General features: G+C 41.5%; 1 protein-coding gene across 2 annotated transcripts in view; it reads right to left on the reverse strand.

Moving 5' to 3' along the window:
• DMXL1 (Dmx like 1) overlaps positions 1–21,053 on the reverse strand; it is a 367,266-nt gene that overhangs the window by 97,767 nt on the left and 248,446 nt on the right. The window contains exons 29-30 of one of the 2 annotated variants that reach the window (XM_033929038.1): positions 20,614–20,727; positions 3,059–3,228 (exon numbers count right to left, since the gene is read on the reverse strand). In XM_033929038.1, the coding sequence (XP_033784929.1) occupies positions 3,059–3,228; positions 20,614–20,727 (284 nt within the window). The remainder of the gene's footprint in view (positions 1–3,058; positions 3,229–20,613; positions 20,728–21,053) is intronic. The other variant, XM_033929039.1, reaches the window with a different exon arrangement.

Genomic DNA, 21,053 nt, shown 5'->3' on the forward strand with positions numbered 1-21,053 from the left:
AGGGTAAAAGCCAAGACAGAGAAGTTTGCATCTTGGAGATCAATGTGTGACTGTGTGGATGGTGTTGAGAGTGATTCGGCTTCTTGGACCCTGAGATGATTTTCCAAGGGCTGTTGAGCAGGGATAGTGTGCATCTATCAAAGAAGGGAAGAAATGTCTTCATCAGTAGACTGGCTAACCTATTGAGGAGGGCTTTAAACTAGAATCATTGGGGCAGGATGATCAAAAACCCCAGGTTAGTACAAAAACTCAGGTGAGTGAATCACTAAATACCTCTAAACATATAGGAAAAGGGGGCAATGTCTGGAAAGCAGTACCTGCATATACTGTTTGAAGTATGGGAAATAAGGTTCTGGATCTAGAGGCTGTGATGAAAGAGGCTGAGTTGGATTTAGTGGCAATCACAGAGATGTGGTTCATGGAGAATCATGACTAGCATATACCGTATTTTCGCGGATATAACGCGCGCGTTATACGTGATTTTACGTACCGCGCATACCCCTCGCGCGTTATATGCCTGAGCGCGGTATACAAAAGTTTTTAAACATAGTTCCCACCCCGCCCGACGCCCGATTCACCCCCCCAGCAGGACCCGCTCGCACCCCCACCCCGAACGACCGCTCGCACGCGCTCCCACCCGCACCCGCATCCACGATCGGAGCAAGAGGGAGCCCAAGCCCTCTTGCCCGGCCGACTCCCCGACGTCCGATACATCCCCCCCCCGGCAGGACCACTCGCACCCTCACCCCGAAGGACCGCCGACTCCCCAACAATATCGGGCCAGGAGGGAGCCCAAACCCTCCTGGCCACGGCGACCCCCTAACCCCACCCCGCACTACATTACGGGCAGGAGGGATCCCAGGCCCTCCTGCCCTCGACGCAAACCCCCCTCCCTCCAACGACCGCCCCCCCCCAAGAACCTCCGACCGACCCGCGACCCCCCTGGCCGACCCCCCCACCCCCCTTCCCCGTACCTTTGGAAGTTGGCCGGACAGACGGGAGCCAAACCCGCCTGTCCGGCAGGCAGCCAACGAAGGAATGAGGCCGGATTGGCCCATCCGTCCTAAAGCTCCGCCTACTGGTGGGGCCTAAGGCGCGTGGGCCAATCAGAATAGGCCCTGGAGCCTTAGGTCCCACCTGGGGGCGCGGCCTGAGGCACATGGTCGGGTTTGGCCCATGTGCCTCAGGCCGCGCCCCCAGGTGGGACCTAAGGCTCCAGGGCCTATTCTGATTGGCCCAGGCGCCTTAGGCCCCACCAGTAGGCGGAGCTTTAGGACGGATGGGCCAATCCGGCCTCATTCCTTCGTTGGCTGCCTGCCGGACAGGCGGGTTTGGCTCCCGTCTGTCCGGCCAACTTCCAAAGGTACGGGGAAGGGGGGTGGGGGGGTCGGCCAGGGGGGTCGCGGGTCGGTCGGAGGTTCTTGAGGGGGGGGCGGTCGTTGGAGGGAGGGGGGTTTGCGTCGAGGGCAGGAGGGCCTGGGATCCCTCCTGCCCGTAATGTAGTGCGGGGTGGGGTTAGGGGGTCGCCGTGGCCAGGAGGGTTTGGGCTCCCTTCTGGCCCAACTACACAAAGTACGGGGAAGGCGGGTGGGGGTGTCGTGGGGGTCGGCCAGGGGGGTCGCGGGTCGGCTGGGGGACGGGCGGAGGTTCTTGGGGGGGGGCGGGCGTGGGGGGGAGGGGGTTTGCGTCGAGGGCAGGAGGGCCTGGGATCCCTCCTGCCCGTAATGTAGTGCGGGGTGGGGTTAGGGGGTCGCCGTGGCCAGGAGGATTTGGGCTCCCTCCTGGCCCAATATTGTCGGGGAGTCGGCGGTCCTTCGGGGTGGGGGTGCGAGTGGTCCTGCCGAGGGGGGAGAAGAATCGGACGTCGAGGGGGGGCATCAGGCTTTCAGGATGGGGACAGGACTTCAAGGGGGGACAGGCAGACCTTCAAGGGGGGACAGGACTTCAAGGGGGACAGGCACGGAGAGGCGGGGCAGTGCACCGAAAGTCAGGGCGGGTGAATGGTGAGTCGGGGCAACCAGAGGAGAGTCGGGGCAACCAGATGAGAGTCGGGGAGGGCGAAAGGAGAATCGGGGTGGCCAGAGGAGAGTCGGGGAGAGCGAAAGGAGAGTCGGGGTGGCCAGAGGAGAGTCGGGCAGCATGCGCGTTATATGCCTGAGCGCGGTATAGAAAAGTTTTTGTACATATCATCGTGATTTCTGCGCGCTATACCCCTGTGCGCGTTTTACAATGGTGCGCGTTATATCCGCGAAAATACGGTAGTTATATCGGGACAGGGTATGAAGAAAAGGAAGAAGAGTGGAGTTATGTTAAATATCATATTAAATCCACACAATTACAGGATCTGCAGGGTAAGGAAGAGGCACTGTGGGACAATCTGGAAAGAGGGAATGGAAAATGTATTTACATTGGTGATATACAGGCCTTCTTCACAGACATAAGTGGACAGAGATTTAATAGTAGACATTCAGAATATAGCTGTAAAAGGAGAACATAAGAATATAAGAATTGCTATACTGGGACAGACCAAAGATCCATCAAGCCCAGTATCCTGCCTCCAACAATGGCCAAGGAAGATGGCCTCTGCAGGCCTTTAATATCTCTTATTCTGGTATCTCTCACATAAACCAATTAGAGTTTCTCTACCGGTGCTTTTTTCCTCTTATAAAAATATTACATGGGGATAAGAGGAGAATAAAACATTAATATGTTGCTGAAGACTTAGTGATGCAAATACAGCAATATATTACTTAGACCTGATCAGTAAAAATTAAATTGGGATTCTAGTGCTGAAGGACAAGAGGACTTTATTGCATTACCAGAAAAGTATCTACCTCTTTGCAGCTGGAATTAACAGAAATGGCTGCTATCAAAAGAGGCAGCCCAAAACACTTGTTGGTTGTTGGTAGATGAGCAAATATAAGGTAAATTAAAACTCTGTTCTTAATTTTCTCAAAGCTTCTTTTAAGTGAAAAGTACAGCACATGACCTATGAGAGCAAACCTATTTAAAATTTCTATAGAGAAACAAAGAAAAATATGAGTTCTACAATAGTTACCTTTGCTATGAAGTAATCCCAAATACTAAGTTCAGGAGGGATGAACTTCTCCCTGAAAGCTGAAGGTTCCTGTTCTATCACAGGTGACACAGATTGCTGCTGAGTCTCTTTGGAAAGTATTTCTGATGAAATCCTAAACTGTTTTTGTCTATCATCCTCTGAAGGAGAGGCTAAAAACCAAGAAAAAGTTAAATGCAGTCAATATGATGATGCCAAAATAATGAAGGTTCATGTAAACATAATTTTTAAAAAAATTGAGTCTGAGTTTTAATATGTACTCAGCAATATATAATAAGCCACTATTCTTTGACTACAAGATCCCTAACAGCATGCAAAATTTATACTGTGGATATTTTGTTTAAGTGACCTGTTTGCTATCTCAAACTAGTAACTGAATTTCTTTACTTGTTTATTATTATCAACTAATGAACTGGTTAACTTGGTAAGTTTCGAAAATTTTTTGTTGCTACATATCTAAATATAACTTAGAAAGGTAAATTAGAATGCTACTTATCCCTCTCATCCCTATTCCATTCTTCATTCCTATTTTTAAGTCTCTGAATAATGCTCAATGAACTGGGCAAATAAACAATCAAAACATGGCAGAGCTTTTCTAATAGACCATATGCACGAAATGATAATTGGAGCTCCTACTCTCAATTATTAGGGCACACAGGGTGCTCTAAATCAGGTAAATATGTTGGCAAAATTGTCACCTCAAACATATTAAAGGATTGAAGATTTATCTAAGCATAATCTAAAGATCATTTTATGACAAATACAAAATACCAGTTACTTACCTTTAATTGGTATTATCCGGGGACAGCAGGCAGATATCACATGTGGGTAGTGTCATCCACAGAGCCCAGTACAGACAGTGCAAAAGTATACTGCCACTTTAAACTTTTCAAAGTCTTGAGACAGCTTGTATCGTACATGCGCCAGTACCTTTCCACCCAACATCGGCTTGTAGGACCATCAGCTCTGGCGCAACTTGAGGGACCTTCAGGCACCTCCCAGGTATCTTTGAGCATCTTGACAATAACCATATGATCATGTAAGATCACCGACTATGGATTCTCGCTACTCATAAGAGAGCAGTCTGCAGCAACTGAAGGGAGGGACTCGTAGACCAAATCGACTAGAGAAGCAGGTTTGAAAATTCTCCACACCGAGGGATCCTTACTCAGATGTGGATCTTGGAGATCTGTGAACGTTGCAACATCCCTCCACAGCAGTAGTATCAACCTGCATGAGCAAAGGCATGGTCATGGCATCCTGGTTGTCCATGTTATCAGCTAGTGAAAACTTTCTGGGACAACTCAGGGAGACCGCCCTGGCAGCAAGGATGCCAGAGGAGGCACAGGAGGCACATTTTTCTTTGCCAAATAAGCCTGATAGAGCTTGTTAATAAATTCTGGAACAACCCCATCGGCTGAGGCAGCAGCTGCCCCCTGCAAACCTCTCATAGAACTTTTGGAATACTTATGTGCTTTAGATACCAAATCATGGCTGCGTTTCACCAGGGCTGCAAGGGCGCTGTCCGTGGGGCCTGATTTTGAATTTTTTGGGACTGCACCCCTACCCCCACCGGCTGGAAGAGCAGCAGGACCCCCCTTCAGGAGTCGAGGGAACTTGGGCCAACAAAATTCCACTCCTCCTTGTACTGTGGAGCACGTGGAACACAGCTGCACACCAGACAGCCATCTATCGCACACAGGGCATGCATCCTAAGTATCCTACCCTGGGGAGTCGATCTGAGTGGTTTTCTTACAAAACGAAGCTTGTAGAGGCAAAAAATAAAATAAAAAATTGGGAAAATCCAAGATGGCTGCCACGGGTACAATTTTTTTTCCTCAAAATCTTTATTATTTTCAAAACTTACAGTAAGTGTAACCATAAATACCACATTTTATACATCAATAACACACTTAATACTTAATATTTTTTTTAAAAATTAGCCAAGGAAAAGCACACCCACCACCATAACAAGTCGATTTTAGGGGGGGGGAGACTACGGCTAACTCCTACATGGCCCAAAAATCACATTTGAAGACCCCCCTCAAATCGCTGAAAACAGGCCGTCAGCTCTGTACTCACTGTGCTATGCTGTGCTGGATGCTGCAGAAAGGAAGCTGAACAGCTTACAGGAGACCCTCTGCATCAACAAGCATGTGTACTGGACTGCTAGTCTTCTGACTGCCCTTCTGGATCGATACAACTAGCTAGAGACCTCCGCCACCAACTGACGCCACAGCCGACGCCACCTGGCACAGGAAAGCAGTTGGCCCTGATCCCAGAAATACCTCCACAGAGCCACAAAGGCTGCACTCAATACCATTAGCCCGTCCTCACAGTGGCCAATCCAGGTCATTAGAGTCACCAAAGAGTAGCAGCATTCCATGCTACTGATCCAGGGCAAGCAGTGGCTTCCTCCATGTCTCTCTCAATAAGATATGGACTTTTCCTCCAGGAAATTGTCCAAATCTTTCTTAAAACCAGCTACCAGAGCATAACTATTCTCTGACTGAAAAAAGTATTCATTTTAAAAGTATTTCCCTGTAACTTAATCGAGTGTCCCCCTAGTCTTTGTAATTTTTTGATGAAGTGAAAAATCGATCCACTTGCACCCGTTCTACTCCACTCAGGATATTGTAGACTTCAATCATATCTGCCCTCAGCCACCTCTTTTCCTTTTCTTTTTTTAAATTTATTTATAATTTTTACAAAAGTTCATTTTCCAGAACAGTAAAGAATGGAATTTTACAGTCAAACACCATTAGCTGAAGAGCCCTAACCTTTTTAGCCTTTCCTGGGAGAACCATAAGAGAGGAGTTCCATCCCCTTTATCTTGGTCGCTCTTCTTTGAACCTTTTCAATGCAGCTATATCTTTCTTGAGATAAGAAGACCAGAACTGAATGCAATACACCAAGTAAGGTCACACAATGGAGTGATACAGAGGCATTATAACATTCTTAGTCTTGTTAATCATCCCTTTTTAAATAATTCCTAACATCTTGTTTGCTTTTTTGGCCACCACACATTGGGTGGAAGGTTTCATCGTATTGTCTACAATGACACCCAGATCTTTTTCTTGGGTGCTATCCCCCAAAGTGGACCCAAGCATCTAGTAACTGTGATTTGGGTTATTCTTCCCAATGTGCATCACTTTGCATTTGTCCACATTATGGGCTCCTTTTACTAAGGTGCGCTAGCATTTTTAGCGCATGCAGGTCTAGCACGCGCACGGCAATTCAGCGTATCTATTCCGCGCATTACGTAAAAGGATCCCTAAATTTCATCTGCCACTTGGATGCCCAATCTTCCAACTTCCTAAGGTCTGCAATTTTTCATAATCTGCATATGTTTTAATAACTTTGAACAGTTTAGTGTCATCTGCAAATTTAATCACCTCACTTGTCATTCCAATTTCCAGATCATTTATAAATAAGTTAAATAGCACTGGTCCCAGTACAGATCCCTGTGGCACACCACTGTTTACTCTTTTCCATTGAGAAAAATGACCATTTAACCCTACCCTCTGTTTTCTAACTGATAACCAATTCCTAATTCACAACTGACCTTTGTCACCTATCCCATGACTCCTTAATTTTCTCAGGAGCCCTTCATGAGGAACTCTGTCAAAAGCTTTCTGAAAATCAAGATACACTACATCAACCGACTGGTTCAATTTTATCCATATATTTATTCATACCTTCAAAGAAGTCAAGCAAATGGTAAGGCAAGATCTCCCTCAGCTGAACCCATGTTGACTCTGTCTCATTAAATCATGTTTGTCTTCGTGTTCCTCAATTTTATTTTTTTATAATTGTTTCCACCATTTTGCCTGGCACTGAAGTCAGGCTTACTGGTCTGTAATTTCCCAGATCTTCCCTGGAACTCTTTTAAAAAATTGGCTTGCCCCGGATCAGTAGCATGGAATGTTGCTACTCTTTGGATTTTGGCCAGTTACTAGTGACCTGGATTGGCCACCGTGAAAACGGGCTACTGGGCTTGACCTTTGGTTGACCCAATAAAGCTGTTCTTATTGCCACCCATCAATCTTCAGGTACTACAGATGATTTTAGTGGCAGGTTACAGATCACTAACAGCAGGTCAGCAATTTTATGTTGAGTTCTTTTAGCACTCTGGGATGTATACCATCTGATCCAGGTGATTTATCACTTTTTAACTTGTCAATTTGACTTAGTACCTTTTCCAGATTCACTGAGATTTCTTTCAGTTCCTCCGTATCATCATCCTTGAAAACCATTTCCGGTTCAAGTAGATCTCTTACAACTTCTTTCAAAGCAAAGGGAACAGTCCCTGAGCCCAGATCAGAAAGTGCAGGCTGTCCAGGGGATGCACTGCCAGGCAGCCAACCCACTGGAAACAGACTTTTCCCCAAAATCTGGTCTCCCACAACCATAGCTGTCTCCGCTGGGAATCTCTGCAGCACAAAGGTGCTAAGTACAAACAAACAAAAAAACCCCCGAGTTTAAATAAAAATAAACACAAGCAGAAGACACTAGCTCCTACTGTCTAGCTTGTTCATTCTTCCATCAAGATACTTGATGTAATTTTGGATCGGAACCTCACAATGAAAACCCAGGTTGACTCCATGGTACGTAAGGGTTTCCACACATTATGGAAACTGAGAACCATAAGAGCTTATTTTGACATAAATTAATTTTGACTGTTAGGGCAAGCTCTGGTTTTGAGTCAGCTTGACTACTGTAACATCGTACATCTTGCTGGAGCCCAAAAAAATCTGCAGACACTGCGAATTATTCAGAATGCAGCGGTTCACTTGATTTATAATCTGAAGAAATATGATCATATTACACCTTACAATTACAGTATGGCTTAAGTTCAAGTTTGGTTGTTTTTGTTTTAAGGTATTGGCAGGCTTAATTCCAGAATATCTCTTAGAATAATTTACATTCAATAACTCCAAACATTCCAGGAAAATACATACACTATTTTCTTTTCCATCTGCCAAGGGCTGTAAATGTAAAAGATTTCAACAACGTCTGCTGTCCTTTCAAGCGGCATTATGGGATAAAGTTTTGACTTTCTTAATTATGTCAACTGACTCTTATCTACAATTTCGACGTATCTTAAAAATGTATCTTTTCACTGAATACTTTGAAAATTAGGAATACTTTGCCTCTCTTCTCATATTTTATACTCAATTTTTTGTGAACCGCATAGAACTTAGTGGTATTTGCGGTATAGAAGTGAGTTTTATACTATGTTATGTTGCAGGAAAGCAACTGATCTCCTGAGGGCAGTCCTGAGGAAGGAGGGAGGGTCTGAAAAAATTATTTAAATAAGTTTCATACAAGCTGTCTAGCAAATGGAGATGCATAACCCTCTTGTCCAAGAATAGAGCGCGATTGTACAAGAATGTAAGTTCTAGAGCTGCTAGCTTTTTTTAGGACAGACTTCACCAGGAGTGACTGATGTCGAAGCTCTGGTTTGTCAAAACCCAGACATGTTTGTACTCTTTATAAGGAGTCTATCTTTCTTGGGGCAACTGGGACCAATAATGGTGTTTCCCAATTATTAAGCACAGTTTCCATCAGCAGGTAATGAAAGAAGAGCTTTAGACAATCTTTTGGTATTTGATTATAGTCCAATGCATCGAAGAGTTATGCCCTGGGTTGAGACTCCGACTCCATTTTTATGGGTAGGGTTTGACCCCTCTGCTGTATGAACTTAGTAAAGGAGAGGTTTTCAGGTGATGATCTCCTGTGAGGTGATGGACATGTGTCTAAAGAGTCCATATGACTCATCGGTGGAGAGCTTTGGGCACTCAGAACAGGAACTGTGTGATAAATCAGAATCACACTTCTCAATGCAAGGTGCTGGTAATAGCGAACATTGAGATGATCAAAGATGAGTGTGTCAAGAAGAGTGTCGACTGACACTATGCTCAACGTAGATATGATGGCAATCTAGAGGAAAAAAAATGAAATTTCTTTCTTTTTTTTAATTCTTTATTTTATTGTTACAATTCATTATAACAAATATTCATGAATATCCACAAAAGCTCCATATAGAGAACATTAAAACATATATAAGGTAATTAATCAACCGTGATCTAGTCCACATTATCATGGTCGCAAGCATTTTAAATAGGAAATCAAATCTATCTATCTATCTATCATCTAAGGACAAGCAAATAATTTTTATATATTGTACATCATCCTCCAAAAATACAAATCAATGCTAGAAATTAAACTTTCAGCAAAGATTTCTCTTTAATAAAATCTTCTAACTGGACTGGATCATAAAACACATATTTATCACTTCCATACGATATAAGGCATTTGTATGGAAATTTCCAACTGCCAAAACCTTAGGCTTTAGCTGGAGGAATTGCTTTCTTTTAAACTGGGTTTGTCTAGAGACATCTGGAAAAATTATCACCCGTTGGCCACAAAACAGATCTTGTTTTTTCAAAAAATATAATTTTAAAATAGCTTGTTTTTCCAACTCTATCTTAAAGGCCACGAGAAGAGTCGCTCGCTTATCAATTATGTTTTTGGAAGATTCTAGGAACTGTGATATATTCAAACTATCAGGTGACACCATTTTATCCATTTCATCTTCATCTGCCATTTCCTTAGAATCTCTCGAGATGTATTAGAGGTTATCAACCTCAAAAACCCCACTTTAGTATAATGTAATATCTCCCTCAAGTACATTCTCAAGTGTTCCATCGGGGACAAATAATGTGTAATAGGAAAATTAAACGAAGGTTTTTTGCCCTGATAGAATTTTCCATTTTCTCTAGTTTAGCATGTGTCATCATGCTATCCTTAATATTAGATGCAGCACTAACTTGTAAAGTTCTTACTGCTTGACCCAATTTTTCAAACTTTCTAGCTGTTTCTCCATGTTTTACTTCTTGCTCATTAATTTTCACTATTACATCAGATGAAAACTGATATAAATTCAAAACGTTTTTTTGTAAAAATGACTCTATTCTATTAATACTTAGCCAAACATCATTTAGAGTGATCACTTTATCCTTAGGGAGAACATCCGAACCTTGCCCAGTAATCATCTGCACTGGGGTTAGTTCTTTAGCTTGCCTTATGGATTGTCCTGAAACCTTCAGTCCAGATAATAAAGATAGTTGTTGGGAAGAAGTTACTCCATCCTTATAAGGTGGAGATTCTTCTAACCCTAAAGAACATGATGGTTGAGGAGGTGGTGAGGGTTCCCCAGAAGCTAATGAGGCAGCTTGGGTATCTAAAGTTACCTGCTCTCCAACATGTGGCAAAACGGGGACCACAAGATGACGATCCATCGGCCCCGACATCACAGCAGGTTGATTTGCTTTGGCCTTCCTCTTGCCCATATTGGAGGACTTCGATAACCCTGCTCCTCTTGGGCTCTGAAGGGGCTCAAAAGGGGCAAGCCCCTTTAGCCACGCCCCTTCAGCTCACGACCGTGGGCCGCGTACCACGGCTGGCCGGTGTTTTAAGGATCCGAAACAGGACCCTCTCAGCTGGCTGGATGGGTTAGCTGCGGGACTGCCTGCCCCGATGGAAAGTGCTTCAACAGCACTAGCGACCAAAAATGAAATTTCTTAAATAAAAAAAAGAGATTAGAAAAGTAAACTAGAATGAAAAATGATATCGGGAAGGCAGAAAAATATAAGTTCGAGGCCCTCTAGAATAACTCCAAATAACACAGCTTCTTAGCTCCACAGAAAACTAACTGATGGTTCCACGAGCTAATGTTGAGCAGAAAGGTACTGGTGCATGCGTGGTACAGGCAGTCTTGAGACTTTGAAAAGTTTTAAGTGACAGTACACTTTTGCACTGTCCATACTGGGCTCCATAGATTATGTCACCAACATGTGAAAATATACTGCTTGCTTGTCCTGGGATAAAAAGTTTATTAATGATATAGGTAAGTTAAGATAGAACCTGATATGAGATAATATGCAAGACAGAACAAGAAAGTTAGTGCCAAATATATTCATACAAAAAAAGAATAAGGCTTAATAATGATATTTGAAGATACGCTAGTCCAGGGTTGTCCAACCTCAGCTCTCGCCAGATTGGGTTTTCAGGATTTTCCAAATTAATATATGCAAATAGATCTCATGCAGATTCACTGGGGAAATCCTAAAAACCCGACTGAATTGTAGCCCTCGAGGACCGACGTTGGACAACCCTACTCTAGTCTATATTTTATCTTATGCATCTTTATCAGCTCTTTTATAAGAGAATAAATCCAATGCTTACTCTGTTCTCAAAGGATGCTTAATGGAATTCATTTACTTTCATCTAAGATGTACATATAATGCATTTCATTGCAGCAAGCTTGTTTTATTATTTGAAGTTCATCAACTAACAAGCAACGTGCACATGCAAAAACTAAATTAATATCTTAAGCAACAAAAGCTTATATTGAAGAAACATGCCACAAATCATTACATTAATGATATTTCTATTCTAGATTTCAAAATAGATTTCAAATTACATCTGAAGTGACTGTTTTAAATGACTTGTCTCTTTTTATCACCTAAGAAATAATTATTTAGGCCTGTTATTTTTAAATATTTTGAACAAGATTAGAATCATTAAAATGTTGAAAATTTAGAATTGATTCAAAACTATCCCCCTCTTTTATGAAACTGCGAAAGCAGTTTCTAACCAGCCACGCTGAATGGCCCGCGCTGCTACCGATGCTAATAGGAACTCTATGAGCATCGGGAGCAGCGCGGGCCTTTCAGCGCGGCTCCCCGAGCTAGAAACTGCTATTGCAGTTTCGAAAAAGGAGGCCTATATGTACACCATTTAAAATTTTGAAATAAATCTTTAAAAACAGCATCTCTTGAATTCAGATTGTAAGATCTATAAATGACCCTGTATATGCATGAATGAAACTAAGGGCTCCTTTTACGAAGGTGCGCTAGCGTTTTTAGCGCACGCACCGGATTAGCGCGCACTAGCCGAAAAACTACCGCCTGCTCAAGAGGAGGCGGTAGCAGCTAGCGCGCGCTATTCCACATGTTAAGGCCCTAACACGCCTTCGGAAAAGGAGCCCTAAATGGTTTTACCTATAAAAATGGCCTTCCCTACACAGCAGGATAAATCAGTCAGACAAGTAGATACCAATCAATAAGACAAGCTTTTCCATAGCTCAGAAAAATGTAGGTATTTTCAGCATGCACTTAATTTCCCACATAACTGTCCTCAGGCAATTTCCTTCAATATGACAACACTTGGGGGTAAGATAGAGGGGAGGGAACATGTGGCTAATTTATCCTGTTGCCTACAGAGAGCCTCTATTAGAAATAAGCAACTTCACATTTTCTGTTGACAAGTAGAAGGAATCACCTTTCAAAAACAAATGTCCAAAACCAAAACACAAAATCATCCCCTTTATGAATCAAACACCAAGAGAAGAAAAGACATGCTGAGTCAGATCAAAGTCTATTTAGCCCTGCACTGTCTCAGACAGTGGCCTGTTGGTTTTGCAAGTATTCAGCAGAACCTAAAAAGTACTGTATATACTCAAATATAAGTTGATCCAAATATAAGTCGAGACCCCCATTTTTCCCCCCAAAAAGGAGGAAAAATGGTTGACTCGAATATAAGATGGGGAATTAATATTCAAGTGCCATGCCCTGCCAGGATCTGCATCCAGTGTCCCCTCCCTCACGCCTTCCCCTCCCAGGCTCTGTACCCAGCCCCCCCTCACTCCCTGCTCTACCAGGCTCTGTACCCAGCCCATCCTCACTCCCTGCCAAGCTCTCCACCCAGCCCTCTTTCCTCCCTGCCCTACCAGGGTCTGTACCAAACCTCCCTCACACCTTGCAAGGTTCTGTACCCAGCCCCCCTCACTCCATGCCAGGCTTTGCATCCTGTCTCACCTTCCTACCCTGTACCCCCTCTGGGCTTCTAGTTATGTGTGTAACTTACAAAATTATTTTAACTTACATGCAAAAGTGCCTTATTTAGACAAGAATGATTATAGAAATATGGAAAAATGAAGGCAGATAAAGACCATATGGCCTATCCAGTTTGCCCATCCATGCCATCTACTCCCCCTTTCACTCCTTTAGAGAGCCTATTGTACTTGTCCCAAACTTTCTTGAATTTATATACACCTCCACTGGGAGGCCATTTCATACATTTACCACCCTTTCTGTGAAGAAATATTTCCTCAGATTACTTTTGAGTCTATCTCCTTTCATTACATTACATTAGAGATTTCTATTCCGCCTGTGCCTTACGGTTCTAAGCGGATTACAAATTGGATGAAAACTGGACATTTCCAGGAAGTTTACATATCATGTATATAACATATACATATCAAGTTTACATATCAATAGCAATACATACAAATTAGGGAGATTATTACATAACGTTGAGGGAAGGAATATTCTGGTTATAGATTTTGGGGAAGAGTTTGATTGAAGAGTTTGGTTTGAAGAGTTTGGCTAGGGGATATGCCCCCCATCATTCCAGAGTTTCCTTTCAACTGAAAGGTGATCTGTGCCTTTGTGCCATGTAGGTATTTAAACATCTCTATCATATGTCCCCTTTCCTGCCTTTCTTCCAAAGAATACATATTAAGATCTTTAAGTCTGTCCTCATACACTTTATGATGATCGCTGACTATTTTAGTAACTGCCCTAGTCTAGACTGACTACAACCTGCTTTACATCTTTTTGAAGGTGTGGTCTCCAGAATTATACACAGAATTGTGGTCTCCAGAATTGTACACAGAATTTTAAATGAGGTCTCATCAGAATCTTATATAGGGGGAGAAACGGTAGGGAATGACTTGTATACAGTATTAATCTTGTTTAAGAATGCAATTGACAGGTCTTGAGCTGAAGGTAAGATGGTCGAATTTTTAATTGTGGAGGGATGAGAGGTAAGTCTATTAAGTATTGAATATAGAACTGAGGAATTTTTAGCATGTTTAATTTTCTCAGAGAAATATTGCTTTTTGGCTTGATAAACAGAATGTTTATATTGTCTAGCGGCATCTTTGCATAGAGAAAGAAGATGATAGGATTTGTTATTACGCCAGTGAGGTTTGATGGATTGCAACTGACATTTGAGAAGAGCTTGTTCTTAATCATACCAGGATTCTGATTTTTTTAATTTTTATAGAGGAACAGTAAGAGATTTTTTTATTGGGGCAATTGAATCTATCATGTTGAGTAACGCATTATTGAATGCAAAGGTTTGATTTTGGAATGGAAAGTTGACAAATTTATGATGTTGGAGATTGACATTACCTATGTCTATTGTTCACTTGATAGCCCGCTAGTGCAATAGGTCACAGCAGCTTACAATTGTTGTTGGACTAATGTTGGTATATTTGGATGTCATAAAGCAAGAAAAGGTCAGTAAAAAGTGATCAGTCCAAGGTAGGGGGGAAGATGGTTTGATTGGATATGTTAGTAGAAAAATGTTTGAGGGTAAATTTGTCCAAAGTGTGTCCTGCAGTGTGTGTTTTGCCAGAGAAAATGGGGGAGAGAGAGATGTCTGAGGCGAATTTGAGAAATTCTTTTACAAAAGGATATGAAGTTATGTCTAGATGTAAACTGAAGTCACCTAGGATAATGGGGTTGTCGGAAGAAATACAGAAATAGGTAAGAATGGATTGGAAAAAAGTGACGATTTGTAAAGTGGGTGGAGGAAGGAGATAAACATGCATGAAGTTTAGGTTCAAGATATCAGATTTCCTCCACAGCTTATCTGTCTCTGCCTCTCATCCTTGTACCAACCCCAGCTATTTTCCTGGAGAGGGGAGTCACTTATCCCTTCTCCAGCTTCAATCCCATTGGCTTACCCCCATTTTTCCCTTCCTTTGTCCCTTACCTTCTTCCCATTCCCTATCACCTTTTACCCACACCTCTCTCACTCTTCAGCCCCCTTTCCAAACCCCGGATCGATCCCCAGTCCCCCTCATACTCCTTGCACATTGTGTACCCCAAGCTCCATTCCTAGTTCCTTCTCTCACACACCCTCTAGTCACAGTTCCCTTCTCTCTCATGTCCCCTTTTGCAACCCCTGGCTCCAGCCTTTTTTTCCCACCAGTCCTTTTATAGCCCCCAACCTCTCTCTCTTACCTACCCCCTTTCAGTCCTTAGCTCCAACCTTCTTTTCCCACCTGCCCCCTATTCAGCCTCCAGCTCGCTTCTCTTACCCATCTTCTTTTTACAGCCTCCTTTTCCCACACATTCCCTTTCCAGTCCTCCTACCTTCTCGGAAGTATAAAACCATTTGCAAAACAACAGGAGCATCTTTTTTTCACTCTCACTGCTCTGTGTATCCTCAAAACAGGTCTTTGTGCTATATGAGTCAGAGACCAACTACTTCCAGTTTTGCAAAACCCTTTTCTCTCGCTTAGAGATCCTATATTTGTCCCAAGCTTTCTTGAATTCAGATACTGTCTTTATCTCTACCACCTCAAAAAGGAGGCCACTACATGCATTCCTTAACCAGAAGTAAAGCACAGTGTTATCCGGGGACAGCATGCAGATATTCTCACATATGGGTGACGTCAACTATAAAGCCTGGTAAGGACAGAATTAAAAGTGTACTGTCACTTTAAACTTCTTAAGAAGCTTTGAGACTGCCTGCACCGCGCACACGCGAGTGCCTTCCTGCCCGACGTCAGCTCGCGATTCCTCAGTTCCATAAGCAAGCTAAGAAGCCAACCAGGGGAGGTGGGAGGCATGTGAGAATATCTGCCTGTTGTCCCTGGATAACACCAGATATGGTAAGCAACTGTGTTTTATCCTTGGACAAGCAGGCAGCATATTCTCACATGTGGGACTCCCTAGCTTACTGAACGGGATGGTTGGAGAGTTGGCTATTAGGAAGAAAATAAATTCTGTAAAACTACTTGGTTGAAACAGGCATCTGAGATGTAAATGTATGAACTGAGGATTAAATAGCTGCATTGCAAATATCTTCAATGGGAGTGGATTGCAAAAAAGCCACTTATGCTGTCATAGATTGGACCTTGTGTGCTGTACCATGACCCTCGAGCTGCAGCCCAGCCTGAGCATAGCAAAAGGAAATGCTGGTCACTAACCACGTGGAAATAGTTTGTTTGGTTACAGGTAGACCCTACCTGTTAGGATCAAAAAGAGATGACCAGTTGAGGTGAAGACCTGAGTGGCTTAGTTCTCTGTATGTAGTAAGCCAAGGCATGTTTACAGTCCAATGTATGAAGAGCAGTGTCTCCAAGGTGAGAATGAGGCTTTGGAAAGAATACAGGTAGCACAATGGATTCATTTAGGTGAAATTCCTTAACTTTAGGAAGGAATTTAGGATGAGTTTTAAGAACTAACTTTATCGTGATGAAATACTGTAAATGGTGGATCACAAATCAGCGCCTGTAGTTCACTCACTCGATGAGCAAAAGTGACAGATCAAGAAGATCACTTTCCAAGTGAGAAACTTAAGATGAGTAGTTGCCAATAATTCAAATGATGGCTTCATCAGACTTGTAAGGACTACACTGAGATCCCAGATAACTGGAGGCGATTTTAGTGGAGGCTTGGAGTTCAAGAGTCCTTTCATAAATCGGGAAACAAGTGAATGAGCAGCTTATGGTTTATTATTGAAAGGAGCATGGTAAGAACTAATAGCACTACGGTGAACTCTAACCAAAGTGGTTTTAAATCCAGAGTTGAAGAAATGGAGAAGGTAGTCCAATACTGAAGAAAGAGGAGTTGTAAACCCAACACATTAAGAGCTCAGCCCCTGCAAAAAGTGTGAGGCACAGGGTGCAGAGGCTAAGCTGTCTAGACAACAATATAAGAACTTGAGAACACATGAATTGCTATTCTACGTCGGTACAAAGGAAATGCATTTATGTATGCTTAATGAATTTCTGCTTCTTGAGATTCCAGTTCAGTTTTTGACTGCACATTTCTATTTCTAACATGTGGTCCTTTATTCTGTAATTGGTAGGTATCTATCCATAATTTGCATACAGTACGTGATGAAGGTGAGGTATTTTGTGTGTGTGTAGTGTTTGAGTACAATTTATAGCAGTCCAGCTTGCTGTCTTTTCTCAGTCACTGGTATGTTTTAAAGACTGGTGTAATATTTCCAAATACTGTTTTTTCATATATTTTGAGGCTGATTATAAGGAGAGTGGCTATTGTTGGATTAATCTTGATGATCATCCCCATCCCTTAACAATAGTTCTGCATCTGAGTATCAGCACCTTTTATTTTTTTGCTAGGAAAACACCAAACAAACCACATTTTCAAGAAAATATGAATTAAGAGAAAATGCTTGTACATAGGAAAATTGAAAATTTAGAAGATTATACCAGATACTTAAATTTGGAAATACTCAACTTTCCATAAGTGCCCATAACTTCCCCAAGAAATGTGTGATAAATGTCTCCTCTGAAAGCTTAGACCTGACAAGTATATTAGAGAGATTTGAGGAAAAATGGTCTTGGGTATGGACTAAACAGATAAGAATGTGATGCAATGATGTATTTTATTATACATACGTAGAACACTGTGGTTTCCAGTGCTAACTGCTAAATTGCTGAGATTCAAGATAATAGATGTTGGATATATCAGTGAAGACAGGTATACTCTCTCATCCATACTATTATTGTGAAACTTCAGAGCAACTCTAGATAGAAGTTGGAAGGGAATTTGTTTGGTCTTGAGATTAATGATTCCATTGCCATTTAGCATAGTGATTTGGAAATTACTGAGGCTCCCATAGCCTCTTAGGCAGATATCTATTAAATTTTATGTTGTCTAAAAGTCTAATATTTAGAATTGTCCTGCAATGCTCGATGTTAATGTGTGGTAGAATTTACTGTGCTTCTATAGGAAATATGAAGGTATGACAAATTAATAGTAAACTAGAATCACAAAATAATTTGTCTTATTTAGATGAATATGTGGAAAAACACTAGATGATATTATGATTTGCAGCAACTATGGTGTATTTGTATTGTTATCTTGAGATAATTAATACATAAATTTGAACAAAAAAACACTCAGTTACTACACTCAGTTAAAACACTCAGTTACAACCTTGTCAATATCTTTTCTTGGATATTTTATACACTGCAAAATCAATAAATCTCAAAAATTGTTATGCATTGTTATGCATTTGTACTTTGCTTCCTTTATTTGGGGGGAGGGGAAAGAGAAATTGCTGGTCTTTTGCCAGGAAGTAATCGCCTTCAAGGCAATATTTCAGCTTAGATTTCCTTGTTGAGTGCACAATTCTCCTGAGAGTACATTATGGGGCTCATAATCAAAACTTTAAAATGTCTAAAAATCCACCCAAGTCAGCACTTGCACATCCTAATAGATAGGATGACAAAGTACCGATAATCAAACTGACTTTCTGTTCATGTAGCAGGACTTATTATGCCTCTGAATGCCGCTGTGCACCCAGAACTGAAAGGGGCATATCTGAAGGAGTGGTTAGGGCAGTATGTGGGCGGGATGTGAGCCTACAAAGACTTAAGACATGCTGCAGGGATAATGGAATGTTTTACTAGACATCCTGGATGAAACTTGGACATTGTGAGTTAGACGATGTAAAAGCAGGTTTAAGTGCTAAAAAGGTATCCAAAGTGACCAGATAACCACTGCAGAGATAAAGTAAGGATCCCTACACACTCCCCCAGTTTTCTCTGACCCCCTCACCCTCCCACAAAGATCAGAATAAAAAAGTACATACCCGTCTCCAGAACATCAGCACCTGAAATAGGAAAGCCTAGTAGAGCTGTACACAGGTGTCTTAAATAGCCTGGGGGTTGGGTTAGTGAACCATAGAGAGGATTAGCAAGTCCCATAAGCCACTCTAACCACTATATGCGAGTTCACCAAAACCCTACTCTACTGCCATATAGGTGCCACCTCCAGCCATTAGGGCTACTGGGGTTTTAGACAGGTGGGTATAGTGGGTTTTGGGGGGCTCACCATAACCTATAAGGGAGTTCTGGTGAGATGTTTATGTGGCACCCTTTATGTGAAGTTCACAGCAGTGCCTTGTAAGGTGCCCCACTACTCTGTTGCCATATCTGTGTGGCCAGTCCATTACAATGCTGGCCCCTCCCAAGTCCAAATGGTCTTGTTTTGGGTGTTTGGAACTTAGATGAAATTTTGTTTGAAAATGTGGTATAAAGATAGACGTCCTAGAGGTTTGGACAACCCATTGGCCTGGATATTCAGATAGACGATTTTTGGGAAAAAAATATTCTAATCTAGACCTATTTTTCAAAAATGGGCATTTTCCCACTGCTGACTTTGGGCATCTAGCACCATACGCCCATATCAGACAGACATATGTTTTGATTATGCCCCTCTATGTGTCTATTTTTTGAGCCATCCTACTAGTTAAGGTTTTCCTTGATGCAAAGAATGTTACGGCAAGGATAAATGATAGATTCTGTGGATTATAGGATGAAATATTAAGGTGAAAGTTTCCAACTCTCTTCTTTTTATTAAATTTTCTTTTATCAATCACCCTCACCATTACAGTGAACTATTTCCATAAATTTCTAATTATTGCTTTCTGAGTATGTAATAGGTAAATCAGTTTTGACATTTATGTTTCTTTTTCAAAAAATTTTTTTTTTTTTTGTCAAATTAGTGAAAGGCAAATAAAAAGCATTTGAAAAATAATGGGGTCACCCATAGATTTATGTTCCTAGGTAGAACTATGAGAAATATCATGATTTCAGCAAAGTAATTAGTACAGCTTAGAAAAACTGTAACATGAATGGATTTCTAACTGTTCATTTTAAATAAGTGCAGTAATGATGTGCAGCTCAAATGCTGCTAATATAGACCTAGCAAACACTACTCTCAAGAAGTTAATTTTTCAGGATAACTTGAGTAGTTGTAGTATGTTATATTTACCTCCTGCTCTACTCTGCACTTGTTTATTTGAAAAGGGTAGAAGGATATACAAGTATAATGTTGTTGATTCATAAACAGACCATTCTTGTAGGCAAAATTTAAATGTGCCACGTATCAATTTGCTTTCTTGTTTATGAACATGGTTTGAAGTATTACGTTTTATAGAAGAATAATTAATTTTTAAGGAGTTTTTTGGGAATGATTAAAAATGACGTGAAACCATTTACAAGGTAAAGTTCTGAGGTCTTCTTTTCATGCTAGAGATTTGCTCATTTTTATATACTTAAAGATTTTTTCACATAGGAATTTGGGAAAAGATACTTAAATCACAAAATTACCAAATTGATACGCGAGGTTTTTTTGATGTACTGTATTGTTAACATACATAAACTTATGACCTAGTACTGTTGATCTGTATAATTTAAAAGTGTCCAATTTTTCTTGAGCTGAGGATAAACACTTAGAAATCCATACTGGTAAATGTTAAACACAACAACATAACAATAGCAGATGCCAAAGAAAATGTTTAAAACATTCTTCTCATCGCTGCAAACTGAAAATAAACCAAATTTTCTCCTGCATACCTCCAAATCACAAAGATGCATAGCAGGGTTAAGTCTAAAACTAATACTAATATCTTGCCTGCAGGGCTGGTAGGACTATGAGTATTGATTGCTGTAAGGGTTTTGGAAAAACCAACACATTCCATGGAGAACACTACTACCTGGTGTGGGCTAGGCAGAGAAAAGTGTCTTCCTGCCAAAAGAAAAAAAAAACATACAAGATATGTACAGTAAAAGCTATTTTGAGCTTTACTAGAACTGCAAACATTAACAAATTCTGAAATATATTGATTGAAAATTGTGTAGGAAAGTACAGTCATTAATACTGAAAGAAAATTAAGCTTGCACCTAGAATTCATACACTCAATGGCATCATATAACGTATTTTCACGCATATAACGCGCGCGTTATACACGATTTTACAAACCGAGCATAACCATGCGTGTTATATGCGTGAGCATGTTGTACAATTTTTTTTTTACATAGTTCCCCCCAACGTCTGATTCATCCCCCAGCCCT

Source organism: Geotrypetes seraphini, chromosome 1, assembly GCF_902459505.1.
Source record: "Geotrypetes seraphini chromosome 1, aGeoSer1.1, whole genome shotgun sequence".
Classification (NCBI taxonomy): domain Eukaryota; kingdom Metazoa; phylum Chordata; class Amphibia; order Gymnophiona; family Dermophiidae; genus Geotrypetes; species Geotrypetes seraphini.